The sequence below is a fragment of the Tiliqua scincoides genome, chromosome 2, assembly GCF_035046505.1.
Source record: "Tiliqua scincoides isolate rTilSci1 chromosome 2, rTilSci1.hap2, whole genome shotgun sequence".
Taxonomy (NCBI): Eukaryota; Metazoa; Chordata; class Lepidosauria; order Squamata; family Scincidae; genus Tiliqua; species Tiliqua scincoides.
Window position 1 is genome coordinate 97,455,393 of NC_089822.1, and position 14,766 is coordinate 97,470,158.

General features: G+C 42.9%; 1 protein-coding gene across 1 annotated transcript in view; it reads left to right on the forward strand.

The window, feature by feature from the left end:
- Positions 1 to 14,766, forward strand: part of ZCCHC7 (zinc finger CCHC-type containing 7) — a 181,824-nt gene that overhangs the window by 113,438 nt on the left and 53,620 nt on the right. The window contains exons 4-5 of the mRNA XM_066616189.1: positions 2,087 to 2,209; positions 11,658 to 11,828. Of these exons, the coding sequence (XP_066472286.1) occupies positions 2,087 to 2,209; positions 11,658 to 11,828 (294 nt within the window). The remainder of the gene's footprint in view (positions 1 to 2,086; positions 2,210 to 11,657; positions 11,829 to 14,766) is intronic.

Genomic DNA, 14,766 nt, shown 5'->3' on the forward strand with positions numbered 1-14,766 from the left:
GCTTCACCACGTGTACTCCAGAGATGTCTTCCTCTTTACTTGGAGTTGCTGTTCCTTTTGCTATTGGATGATTACTGGCACCCCTTCCACGGGCCAGCAGATTGTCTGCTCTCGTTTGCTCCTCCTGCAGGAGACGGCCTGTTAAGTATGCCAGGGTAAGCTGATGTTCTGGTAGTGACTCTAAAGTAGTCACTAGGACATCCCAAGTTTCATCCAGCGAGGATAGGATAACAAACACTTTATGTGATTCAGGGAAATGCATCCCTTTCTCCTCCAACTCCAGAAAGACATTCTGCATGAACTTCAGGTGCCCAGTCACACTCCCACCAGGTTGGAGGCATGCCCGATATAGTTTCCTTGTGAGCCTTATCTTTGAGGCTACTGTGTCCCGAACATACAGCTGCCTTAGGGTTGCCCAGCAATCACTTGCAGAGTTCATTCCATGAACATGAACAAGCTGGCTATCTTCCAGCCCAAGAAAAATAGTAGCTAACACACGCTCATTTAAATGTTCTTCGTCTTCATCTGGGTCTTAGGAAGGAGAGTTCACTATCTGTCAGAGATCTTCACATTTCAAAAACATTTCCATTTTCAAGGACCAGGCTAGATAATTAGTCTCATTCAGCCGGTTCAGAGGAAAACTTGCTGTGGCCATTCCAGCGGCTGCCATCCTGATACACACAAGCCCCTCCTGGGCAAATTGGATTCACCAGATAGCTTGGTTCTGCCTTAGAAATATCTGCTCTTCCCAGCACCAGCTCAGGACTGCTCTAGTCCTGGGCCCCATAACCTGTTAAGTAGGAGAGGGAATTTTACTTTCCTCACTAAGATAGAGCAGCAGCAGGCAGCTTATCTTAAGGCAGAGGCAATCCAGTGAAAGAATAAGCACAGAAGTTTCAACACTAAATCTGTATTAAACTATGTACAGGATCCAGCAGATATGAAGATAATTTAACAGCACCTCAGACATAAAACTCAGCTCTGACAGAAACAGATCCACACAGAGAGCAACTGTCGTTTTTGGCCCTGCCTACTAGATGGCTGTAAGCACCAGTCAAAAGACCGATTACCTCACCCCCTCATAACTGACAGTTTTCTGGGGATTGCATGCCCTTGCTCCATTCAGGCCACAAATTTCAGGGTCCTCTGTCTAGATACCCTGACAGAGAATTTCTGCTCTAGTACTTAAAAGCATCTTATTCATACCCCTATGAATTTGTGGAACAAGCTTTTTGTGTTTGCAGTTTCACTAGTTTTCTCATGAGTTTTTAAAAGTTATTTGCATCCTTTATTAAAGGATTTCGTTTATATTTCCCATAAGTGTATTCATATATGATACATTGTAGCTTATGGTACATTTAACAAAGTTTTTTTAAAATTGTGAAATCATTTTGACAAAGACTAGCTTTAAAGAATAGGTGTAGTGGGTGGCATTAATGCAGTGGTTCCCAACCTTTAGGAGTCCGCAGGCCACTGGGGTAAAATTGGAAATGTCATGGACCACCTGCAACCCCCCACCCCCAGCACACACACACACGCGCGCGTACACGCACACACAAATACAATTAAATATGTAATGATTAGAGAAGAGTTATGAGAGATTTTTTAGATTTCTTCATTATAGAGAAGATGTGTCGGTTGCTGCTTTTGTTGCTGGCTGTGGGCAGTCTGTTCTTTGCCTTCTCTAGTCGTCCTTGGAGGAGAACAGACACTTCAGGCTGTTCTCTGCCCTCTATGGTGGTCTATGGGAATGTGCTCTGTTGGAAGTTATCGAAGGTTAGTTTTTTCCTGAGACCTCACGGACCACTTCTCAGGGTCTCATGGACCACCTGTGGTCCACAGACCGCAAGTTGGGAACCAGGGCATTCAAGAAGAGAGAGAGAGAGAGAGAGAGTGAGTGTGTTCTTTTACTTTTTTCAATGAATAAGTAGGAGGCATACCAGAATTAAGTTGGAGCTGTTTGAGTTTTTTAGAACTATAGAAATGTAAAACTGGATTTTCTAAATTCAGTCATGACAGCTACAAAAATCTTGGCTACCAAAGTGGTAGACATCTAATGATATATTTTTTCCCTTTATTTCTTTAGGCACAGATCAGTAATTATTCTACTAAACGGCAAAACAACAGATACTACCTGCCACACAAAAATGTCACTTGCAGAAATTGTAATAAACAAGGTCATTTGTCAAAAAATTGTCCTTCTCCAAAGGTAAGTGCAATACTCTCATTTGTCTGCAAAGAAAACAATTTTGTCTGTCATTGTTAGTTGACAGTTTTCAGGCTTTAAAGCCTACCCAGAACTAATTGTGCTGCAGAAGCATTTTGAGAAGGGGAAAGGGGCTTGCACCTCCCCCAAGTTTGGCAGCTGGAGGGCAATTTTGGTCCAGGAGCTGTCAGCTACTGACTGAAGTTTACACCTTGCATTAAGGCAGCAGTTCCCAAACTCTGGGAGTTCGGAAACTTCTGTAAGCCCTTGTGGGGAGGGGCGAAGGTAGCAACATGATCGTGCTGCTGCTGGGGACAAAAGGATTGTTTTTACTTGCGCCTGGCATCACTGGCCCTCTGGAGGGTGCAGGGAGCCAGTGAACCCCTCTACACAGAACCAGACATATGTCACAATTGCTATTTTTAACTTTTCTGAGGCTTGTGGTATGCTGCAAAGGGGTCCATGGGCTCCCTGCATCCTCCAGAGGGCTGGCACTGCCAGGGATAAATTTATAAAAACTCTTTTGTCCCCAGCAGAGGCACAACCATGGTGATCACATCACTGTTGTTGATGTTGCCCTGCCCCTTAAGGAGCAGAGGCAAGGCTTCCCTGGCTGGGGCATTGATGCCCCAGTTTTGGAACATCTGCATTAAGGTTTAATCATGTGAGGATACCGATAAAAAGGTGTGAGGGAGAGGGTCATTTCAGTGGGAGATGGCAGAAGTAGCTTGAGAACAGCTCCTCGCCCTGTTTATAAACAAAAGGTCCAATTCAGTTGACAGCAGACATGTTGACCCGATACAGAATATTCCTAAAGATTTAGTGGAGACTTGTCTCTTCTCACTCCCACCTGCTATTCATTGGCAGACAACACAAGGAGCTGTTAAGCAGAAATGGGAAGTTTGGGAATGCCTCCCACATGCCTTTCCAGCTCTCTTTCATATTGGCATCCTTCGGTCTCGGAAGACTATGGTATCGCGCTCTGAATGGTGGTTCTGGAACAGAGTGTTCTCTCCAGTGCGCGAAGTCTGGGTAAAGTAGATATGGAGGATAGACTGCTTCCCATGCAGCAAATCCCCCCTTTCCATGTCGCTGAAATGGTCCAATGGGAAGGCAGAGGCCAATACGGTTGGTTGCAGCGGTGTCGCAGGAGTTGCCAGAAAATGACTGTGTTCAGCCATGAACTGCCTCAGGGACTGCGGCTCCAGATTTTGCCTCGAGGTTGACTCCTGAAGCCTTTTCCATAACTGGATGTAGCCACAAGGCAGTGGAGGTTTGGGATCAGAGTTTTCCTTCTCTCAGATGAGCTGCCTTCCCAGGCTGACGAGTCCCATCTATCTGGTGGCTGTTTAGTTGCCTCTTACAACAAGTACAGCCAAACCGAGGGCCTATTCTTATCCCCAGCCCCCTGGGGAAAGCTCTCTCTATGCACTTGATAAATGAGCTTGAAAAGCCCAGATGTGCACAGATTTCCCTTAACACTCATAGGTTCTCCCTGCACATATATCTAAATACAAGGAAAGTAAAAACTGTCTCCATTGAACCCACAAGAATCCTCTGCATAAAAGTAGAGTCCACTGCGGACTGGTTTATGTCTTGTGGATCCTTGTTTTCAACCAGTGGTACAAGTCCCACTGGTGGTACTTCACAGTATAGCTGGTGGTACTCAGGTCCTCTGCCATGGGACTGCATGACCAACCTTCATGACAGGCTGTACCTAGTCTGGCACCACCGGATATGGCAATTACTGGGCTGCAGTACACTGGTAGCAAGGTATGATCCAGCCCTTCAAAAGCATTGTGAAGAAGGATATGGAGGCTGCAGCAACTGGAGAAGCTTCTCCCTCACTGTGGGGGAAACCACCCACTTTTGTGCATGGCAGCTTTTTCTGGTGGCTGTGGTATCTGCAAAGGGGCACTTAAAAATGGTACTGGTGTTAATAATAATAATAATAATAATAATAATAATAATAATAATAATAATAAATACAATTCCTGAGTTAAAGAATAACCATTATTTCCGCTGTAGCAATTTTTCTAGCTTCCATTTGTGCCCCTGAAGCTACAGAGACACCGCTCAATCTTTAGCATTTTCTAGAACAGGTTGTGTCTTCGAACAGGTTGTGGTCTACTTTTTCTGGCCAAAAGTGCCGGTGATCTACCACCATGAAAATTAAGTTTCAAATTAGTTTCAAATTAAATTTTAACCCAATAAAGTTGGAGGATTCCCCCCCCCGTTTTTAATTAACCTTCTGTCATTTACTTGGATGTAGTTAGCTGTTAAGCAAATTAAGCAAAAACAAAACAGAGAGGCAAAGATCCAGTAAGAACTGTGAGAGGAAATGGAAAGTATATTTTTTCTTAAAGTTTTATTAATAACTTTCTTTAACTGTCTTAATAACTTTCTTTAACTTTTATTGAGTAATTTGTGTTAAATTTAGGTCGAGGATTGATCCAGGCTGATCTTGCACAATCTTTAATATTTCGCTCTTGCTCATTAGTGAGACATCTGAGCCTGCATTTCATCCGCCAGCTTTTTGAAGTTGGGTGAATATTGCGTGAGGGCCAGTCTCAGGGAATCCTGGAGATGTTCATCTTTCATTTTCAGATGGGAAAATGCAGATTCTCACAAATAAGTTGAACCAAAACAGGAGTGTACAGCTTCACTGCATCTTCTCAAGTTGGGAAATTTGTCTCTAGGCACTAGCTTCCAAAACAATTCTTGCTCAGCACGGGTCTTGAGAAAATTGTCATTTTTAAGGGTTAATATTTCGTTTTCAAGTGATGGCTTGTTCAATGAGTAATTTTTACTGATAGCAGCTGCAGTTTCTTTAATGTCCACATCTACTTCGAATGGGTATGACAAGTACTCCACAACTGTTCCAATTTTTTGGAAATCACAGAATCTATTTTCGAATTCTTGGATAACAGAATAGATTTCTGTCACATAGTTCTTGTTCTGAAAAACAAAATTTGGATATTGTCCCATGAAATCTTTGCAGAAATTTGTGCCTACTTAGCCACCTTACATCTGTGTGCAAAATGATTTCCGCTGCCCTTTCATCAAGAGTAAGATTGAAAAGCCGTCTTTGAAGTGATCTTCCACGAACTGAATTTACAATTTTGAAAGTGATGTCCGTGACAGTCTTTGTATTGAGTCTCTTGCTTGCCAAAACTTGCTGGTGAATGATGCAGTGGTAAGAAAGGAAATCTGGGAAGTCGTCATGCTGTCTACAGAGGGCTATGAAACCTTTAACCTCATTGCTCTTGCTCCATCAGTAGTGATGGAAACAAGCCTGTGCAATGGAAGATTACACTTTGTCACAAAAGAATGGAAAGAACTGAATATTTCCTGACCGGTAGTTCTCCCTTTTAAAGAAATCATTCCGAGTAGTTCTTCTTTAACACTGAAGTCTTCAGAAACCATCCAGCTAAAGACTAGTAACTGGGCTATGTCTCTTATGTCTGTAAATTCATCCAGTTGGAGTGAGAAAGCAACACAATTTGAAACATCCTCCAACAATTGTTGAGCTGTGTCTCCACACATCTTTTCTGTTCACCGCACGATGGTGTTTCTTGACAATTGTACATCTTGAATAGCAGCTATGATCTTTCTTATTTTTAAATCCTTCAAAAAGATTGTCAGGTGCTTCAAGAAAACAATCTTTTACAAATTCCCCTTCAGTGAAAGGTTTGCATTTCTTTGCGATCAGGTTGCTGACCTTGAAGGATGCTATGGTTGCATTGACCGAATGTGACCTTGGCTTTGCCATCAACTGTTGCTGAGTAGCCAATTTCGATTTAAGTTATTTGAGCTTCAGTTTAAGAATTTCACTTTTGGGTGGAAAATCAGCATCAATCTTATTGCTATGTAGAGCCTTATAATGACGTTCCAGATTACCCTTTTTGGGCAAGGATATTGGGGCATTACAAATTAGACAACAACACTTGTCTTTCACCATGATGAAGTAGTAGTCCATTTCCCATTCATCATGAAAGTGGTAGGTTTTGTGTTTCTTTGGAGCATTCATCTTCTTTATACTGGGGTGGCTGGATGTAAGAAGGCCAAATCTGCTAAGTTAGTATAAACACTGGCTGAATCTGGTCCAAAACTGTCACTGTCCCAAAGTATTAAAGATCAACAGGAACTGAAGACCTCTGGATGATGTGCAATACAGGTACTGGAGATGCCAAAACCACACATGTAGATCTAAAAGTAAAAATAAAAATTCATCATATTGGCACCAATAATCAAATACCACCAAACAATCATCAAAAAAACTCAAACACCTGTCCAGCAAACCAGATAAAATCAAATACCGCCAAAGAAGTTCAAATACCACCACACACGATTTAATAAATTCTGCACACAGTGTAGAATCAACGCAAAGGCAAGGCGAATGAAATTGCAGTGTAGAATCAATGTAAATGCTAGGCAAAATAAAATTGCAGAGGCAAGCAAAAGTGATAGTGGTTTGAACCAATTCGAAGGCAAGGCATAGGCAAGTTAGAACAAAATTGGAAAAACCCGCCAAAATCACCAAATTCTTGACACTTTGTTGTGTCTGCCCAAAAATGTTTAATGAAAGTGAACTATAAAGCGACCAACGACCAGCACACGACACAACTAATACGGTAAGTGTATTCAGTTAAAGCCCGGGCAAATGCATATCGCCTGGTAAGAACATAAGAACAGCCCCACTGGATCAGGCCATAGGCCCATCTAGTCCAGCTTCCTGTATCTCACAGCGGCCCACCAAATGCCCCAGGGAGCACACCAGATAACAAGAGACCTCATCCTGGTGCCCTCCCTTGCATCTGGCATTCTGACATAACCCATTTCTAAAATCAGGAGGTTGCGCATACACATCATGGCTTGTACCCCATAATGGATTTTTCCTCCAGAAACTCGTCCAATCCCCTTTTAAAGGTGTCTAGGCTAGACGCCAGCACCACATCCTGTGGCAAGGAGTTCCACAGACCGACCACACGCTGAGTAAAGAAATATTTTCTTTTGTCTGTCCTAACCCACCCAACACTCAATTTTAGTGGATGTCCCCTGGTTCTGGTTTTATGTGAGAGTGTAAAGAGCATCTCCCTATCCACTCTGTCCATCCCCTGCATAATTTTGTATGTCTCAATCATGTCCCCCCTCAGGCGTCTCTTTTCTAGGCTGAAGAGGCCCAAACGCCGTAGCCTTTCCTCATAAGGAAGGTGCCCCAGCCCAGCAATCATCTTAGTCGCTCTCTTTTGCACCTTTTTCATTTCCACTATGTCTTTTTTGAGATGCGGCGACCAGAACTGGTCACAATACTCCAGGTGTGGCCTTACCATAGATTTGTACAATGGCATTATAATACTAGATGTTTTGTTCTCAATACCCTTCCTAATGATCCCAAGCATAGAATTGGCCTTCTTCACTGCCGCCGCTCATTGGGTCAACACTTTCATCGACCTGACCACCACCACCCCAAGATCTCTCTCCTGATCTGTCACAGACAGCTCAGAACCCATCAGCCTATATCTAAAGTTTTGATTTTTTGCCCCATGTGCATGACTTTACACTTACTGACATTGAAGCGCATCTGCCATTTTGCTGCCCATTCTGCCAGTCTGGAGAGATCTTTCTGGAGCTCCTCACAATCACTTCTGGTCTTCACCACTCGGAAAAGTTTGGTGTCGTCTGCAAACTTAGCCACTTCACTGCTCAACCCTGTCTCCAGGTCATTTATGAAGAGGTTGAAAAGCACCGGTCCCAGGACAGATCCTTGGGGCACACCGCTTTTCACCTCTCTCCATTGTGAAAATTGCCCATTGACACCCACTCTCTGCTTCCTGGCCTCCAACCAGTTCTCAATCCATGAGAGGACCTGTCCTCTAATTCCCTGACTGTGGAGTTTTTTCAGTAGTCTTTGGTGAGGGACCGTGTCAAACGCCTTCTGAAAGTCCAGATATATAATGTCCACGGGTTCTTCCACATCCACATGCCTGTTGACCTTTTCAAAGAATTCTATAAGGTTCGTGAGGCAAGACTTACCCTTACAGAAGCCATGCTGACTCTCCCTCAGCAAGGCCTGTTCATCTATGTGTTTTGAGATGCTATCTTTGATGAGGCATTCCACCATCTTACCCGGTATGGATGTTAGGCTGACCGGGCTATAGTTTCCCGGGTCCCCCCTCTTTCCCTTTTTAAAAATAGGGATATGACACACTTCTAAAGGGTGTTGGGGCGGGGGCAGGAATGGGTTATTCTGAGACGCAGGAGACCAGGTATGATGCTGGGCCTGTGGCGTCTTGTCGCGGGGTGCGGGCAGCGGCCCCCCACAAACTATTGGCACGAAAACAACAAGCGCCCCCAATACACCCGCAGGCAAGATTCCCGCAGGCAGGGAAAAAAGACAGGCAAAGGATCAGCGGCGGCGGCAAGCCCTTGGCAGACGACCTGCCGGCACGAGCTCTCTCCTAGCAACGGGGTGAGCTGCTGGAGAGATGGAGCCAAGTGGGGCTGGCGATCTACTTCTGACCCCTCTGCGATCTACAGGTAGATCGCGATCTACCTGTTGGTCATGCCTGTTCTAGAAGATTTGAAGTAAAGTGATTACTGATTATATAAGATCAGCAATAGTCTTATTTCTTTTACTAGAGTTATAGATATGTGACTTAGGGCACAATCCTAACCAACTTTCCAGCACTGACGTAGCTGTGCCAGTGGGGCATGTGCTGCAGCCTGCAGTTGGGGGGCAGTCACAGAGGCCTCCTCAAAGTAAGGCAATGTTTGCTCCCTTACTTCAGAGTTGCATTGCCCTTACCTCAGTGCTGGAAAATTGGTTAGGATTGTGATGTTACCGATATTCTGGTCCCCCCTCCCCCACTCTCTTCCAAAGTTGGTGTTCATAATTTTCAGAGAGCATTCTGGATTTTTAGAGTAGGCTTTCACCTTAAAACCCCTCTTGCCATGGTTTGCTCATTCAGGAATTGTGGACATTATGAAATCCCAGTAACATAGTCCCTAAAGAGCCTTCCTTGCATGATGGCTATAGCCAAGAAAATATGCCAAAATTTAGATGGTAACTTCAGTAAATGGGCAGCCATTAAACTTGGCTAAATTGATTAGAGTTGACAGCCACAACTTCTTTTACGAGACTGAGGGTAATCTTTGCAAATCTTGCTCAGTCGAACATTAAGTAGCAAAATGTTTCTTCATGCATATGCCTTTTCAATCATAATAACAAAAACAGCAAAATGTAAATGATCTCAAACTTTAAAGACCATTTGCTAGAATGCTGTTTGCCAAAATGATCTCTCATGGTAATAATAATGCATCATAGGCTAGCATGTGGGAAAAAGTAGTCCTTGTAGTCAACTGTTCATTCCCACATGGTGTTCTTTGCTAATACAATGTTACTAACAGGGATGCTGTTGCTTTGAATGGGATGGTCATTTGCAATGCCTCAGCAGCAGATTATACTAATGGCAACTAACAAAAGTTGTACTGTGGAATCTCCTTCCAATTAGCCACACACTATCATTGGTCAAAATTGGGCATCACCATACTTCTTTGTCTTGAAATTACAAGTATGAGATGGTCTGAAAGGACCTTTATTCCTTTGCTGTGTTGCTGAGTGGTACAGGACACTGTATTGTCCTGTATTCATCACACTTTATAAAAATATGCAGAGAGGTGTCTTCCGCACCAGGGAAGTCTCATCAGAGAGTCTAATCTTCCGCACCGGGGAACCCTTCTGCTTTGATGCTACCACTACAAAATTTTTCCCATAACCATCAGTGTAATTTAGTGGGTTAAAACAACCATCCTGAGGAATTATGTAGCAACTGAAGCATCCACTAGTCAAGTGGCTCCTAAACTTTTTAACTGCAGGAGCTGAGCTCTTTAGCGGGTAATTAGCAGCTCAGGGCTTGAGTCAAGTAGTTATCTGTTCTTTCCATCATCTTTCTGGGACTCACCAGCAATCAGGTTGTGACCCACCATTGGGTTCTGAACCACAGTTTGGGAACCACTGCTTTAGGGCCCAATCCTATCCAATTTTCCAGTGCTAGTACAGCTGTGCCAATGGGGCGTGTGCTGCATCCGGTGGTGGGGAGGCAGTCACAGCGACCTCCTCAAGGTAAGAGAACAAATGTTGGTGCTGCCTTGTGGCTGCACTAGTACTGGAAAGTTGGATAGGATTGGGCCCTTAGTCTCTTAGGGCTGAGACAGCAAATCTTCAAAATGTAGAATTGGTATACTCTAGCTCAGGGGTGTCCAAAGTTTTGGCAGGAGGGCCACGTCATTTCTCTGACACTGTGTTGGGGGCGGGGGGGGGGAAGAATTAATTTAAATTTAAAATTTGAATAAATTTACATAAGTTTACATAAATGAATATATTAAAGATGAACTTATATGAATGAATGAAGGTCTTGAAATAGCTCAAGGCCTATAAAGGCCTTGCACAATGCAAGGCTGGCCTTTCCTTTGCTGCCACTACTGCATCACAGACTTGAAACAGCAAGCAGTGGAGGAAGCCCTCATCCCACAGCTCACGCGAGAGGTCAAACAGTTGTCCTCACGCTGAGAGCAGTTGCATCAGGCCAATGAGGGCTCCAACAAATCTCCAGAGGGCCAGAGGCTCTTTGGAGACTGGGGGCTCCCTAAGGGCTGCATTGAGAGGCTTCAAGGGCCGCATGTGGCCCCAGGGCCGGGGTTTGGGCACCCCTGCGTAGCTCAGTGTTTCTCAAACTGTGTGTCATGGGTTGCAAGCCAATTTCAGGTGGGTCCCCATTCATTTCAGTATTTTATTTTTATTATATTAGACTTGATGCTCCCATGGGATGTGACTGCATTTGGGGAAATGTTACAAACGTGTACTACTGTGTATATTCTTTTTTAACAATGATAGTCAATGGGACTTACTCCTGAGTAAGTGTGGGTAGGATTGCAGCCGAGGATTGTTAAAAATTTTCCTTCTTGATGATGTCACTTCTGGTCATGACATCACTTCCAGTGGGTCCTGTCAGATTCTCATTCTAAAAAGTGGGTCCCGGTGCTAAATGTATGAGAACCATTACTCTAGCTCTTTCCAACATCCAGCTAACTAGTTGTTGTTGCTGTTTAAATTTGTAATGATGTTCACACTGCTTTGGTAGCAGATGCTTTCATGATCCCTTGGTTAATGTATTCCCATCATGAATATGTCAAGCATGAATATTCTCAGGAAGACCTGGCAATACAAGGCACCAAACATATTAATTGCACCAGCTTGATCCTGGCAGACCTTATATGCAAGGATGGTTAATGCAGCAAATGGAGGGAAGGCACAGCTATTGTAAGAGGTGACTGCTGCAGAAAGCAATGACAGTTCACTCTGATGTGATCCTTCATGTATCTTATATTTAACTTGAATTCCACTGATGCCTTAAAGATAAATCTTAAAATGTTTATGTTTCTCCCACAGAAAATTCCATCCTGTTGTCTCTGTGCACGAAGGGGTCACCTACAAAAGAGCTGTCCTGCACGATTTTGTTTAAACTGTAGTTTGCCTGGCCACTACTCTAGAGCATGCCCTGAGAAAAGTTACTGGAATAAACATTGTAATCGTTGTGGTATGAGAGGACATTACGCGGATGTGAGTACACTATTAACAATAGCAACCCTGTGCCTGTATCTTTCTCACTGTGCAGTTCCACTTATGCTTGTCACAATTTGGTGCTGTTATCTTCTGTGTTCCTGATTGTAGAATTGTGTACCTATGAGTACACATTTGTGTACTTCTACCAATTTAGATGGACAATTAATAGTTTTTAAATCTTCTTAGGTGTGCTATTTATGTAACTGATGGATTAATTAAAACATAATATAATAACAGAAAGAGAACAGAGAAAGCATTACCAGATAAATGCTTGCTTGTTCGATTCTTGCTCTTACAACTTGTTTTTTAGCATGTATTTGAAAGGTTTTGCATACTTGTCTTGTACTTCCTTTTCAATACCTGAATATTCAGTAATTGATGTTTTCCTTGAATTGTTCATTTTTCAAGAAAATTCAATTTTGAAAAAGCTTTATAAAATTCATGAAGAATTACTGACATTAATTCAGGGAATTGTCAGTATACTTTTAATCATTATATATATAATTATACACATTTTAATACAGTGAAAATGAAGTTAATATGCTTGGGCTTGTTGCACATGCTAGAAGAATCTTAATGTGATTAAGACATAAACATAGACTTCTTTTAAGAACAAGATATTTTGTGTATACCTTATAAAGCATTGATAAATTGAGGGTTAAACCAGAGGCTGCAAAATTTTCACCTCTGCTACAGAGTTAGCATGAGTGAGCCACTCTCAGCATCAACCACAGTCTATGTATAATGCTGGCCTACTTTACATGGTGGTTGTAAGAATTACTGACATGTGTATGTTTTGAACATTCAAGAGCACTGTAAAAATGCTAAGTACTATTATTTGTGTCTTAGACTTATTTAAAATAGTATAGATTAACACATGCTTTTATACTACTGCACTGTAAATAGTAACTAATCCACTGAGATGGTGTGCATTTTAGATTGATGAGAAGCATTGGCCATGTTATTATTATTCCAGTGTATGTCCAGTTTGTGAGAGGTCAAATGAGAGTATGTACTGGCTAACCACACCCCCACAACACTATGCTGTCTGGCCATGCCCCCTGTATGACCCCATGCTTAGGGGGAAATCAGTCACAGGAAGGAATTTCTACCACATTCACTACCTGTCTTTCCTAAAACATTTTGCAGTGTTTCTCAAACTGGGTCAGGACCCACTAGGTTGGTTGCTAGCCAATTTCAGGTGGGTCCCCATTCATTTCAATATTTGATTTTTACCTATTGCTCCCATGGTATGTGACTGCATTTGAGGAAATGTTACAGATCTGTACTTTTAACAGGCTACTATGTATATGCCTTTAACAATGATAGTAAATGGAACTTACTCCTGGGTAAGTGTGGGTAGGATTGCAGCCTAGGATTGTTAAAAATTGTCCTGCTTGATGATGTCACTTCCAGTGAGTCATGACAGAGTCTCATTCTAAAAAGTGGGTCCCGCTGCTAAAAGTTTGAAAACCACTGACTTATTGCATATGAAAATTGTACAGTAATTTGTGAGCCAAAGAACTGGACTCTGGAACTTGGGCAAATTATGCAAATAAAACTGATTTGCTTGTGTTCATTTGCATACTTTGCTCTGATAGTCAAGAGTGAGATGGTTCTGTGGAGTGTATTGAAGCTCCACCTCCTGAAATAGCCTCTGGCTTTGAAAATGTCATGACACATTCATTATCCTTTCTCTCATGAGTTGATCTTCACAACTGGAAAGGCTAGATGATCTCGTATGTGAGGAACAGGTTCTTTGAACTAATTCTCCTTTGCCTTTTTCCCTGTAATGCAGCATTTGTCAAGTTTGTGGGCCACAACCCTCTGGTGGATTGCAACCCATGTGCGGGGGTAGCAAACCTATGCACTTTGCTTTGATGCTCCCTATATTGTCTTTTTGGAAACCCTGAAGGCTGCTTCCAGTTTTTTCCAGGCCCATAACCCACTCCATTGGTCTCCGCGGGCCCCAGAATGCTCCACAGAAGCAACTGGAAATGACTTCTGGTTTGCTGGCTCAACTTCCAGTTTGACTGGAAGTTGCTTCTGGTCATTTCTGTGGGGCATTATAGGGCCTTTGGAGACCCATGGAGTGGGTTGTGGGCCTGGCATGACCTGGAAGAGGGCATTGCCGTGTTACAGGGAGCATCGCATTGTGACCCACCGCAGAGGACAACACAGATTTGGAAACCACTGCTCTAATATATAACTCACAGAATTCTGGTGGCTAAAATATAAAAGGGTATTAAGTGCAGGCATGAGCTCAAGAATTATGGGAAAGCATGTGTAGCAAAATTTGAGAAGTGAGGGAGAGATATGATTGTTGATTATAAACTAGCAAAATACCAACATGGTTGATGGACTGTGTATGTGTGAGGGGGAGACTCGCTTATTGCAAAGGTTTCCTAGGAGATAAATACATGTGCCCTCCTGCAACCTCCTGATCACTTAAAACAGGACTGTCAAGGTGGGGACCAAGTCTTGTATCCAAGTGTGCATTTGAGTTTTTCCCCAACACTGGGACACATCAAGAAAGTGGGTTTTGTTGGAGGATGGGGATGACAACATGTTTTTGTGTAAATATGGAAAAGTCCTGTTGCTAGGGGATTGTTGAGAGCAGTTTCTGTTTCCTGGAGAATTAAATTCAAAATTCATGCAAACAGAAGAATGCTGGTCCCCATTCTACTTCCTTAGTAAGATTTTGAAACTGCTGATTGTGTAGCAGTCCTGTAGGGCCATAGTAGAGACACTGGACTCTGTGTCCCATTCAGATACTGAGGAAAAATATAATACTGTCATAAAGGCCATACCTTCTGTTGCTCAAAGTACTAAGGAGTTAGGACACTAGTAGTTAAACACATGACACACCATTTTCTGGCAAGTGCACATTTTTTAGAGCAGGGGTGTCAAACTTGTTTCATACCAAGGGCCGAAC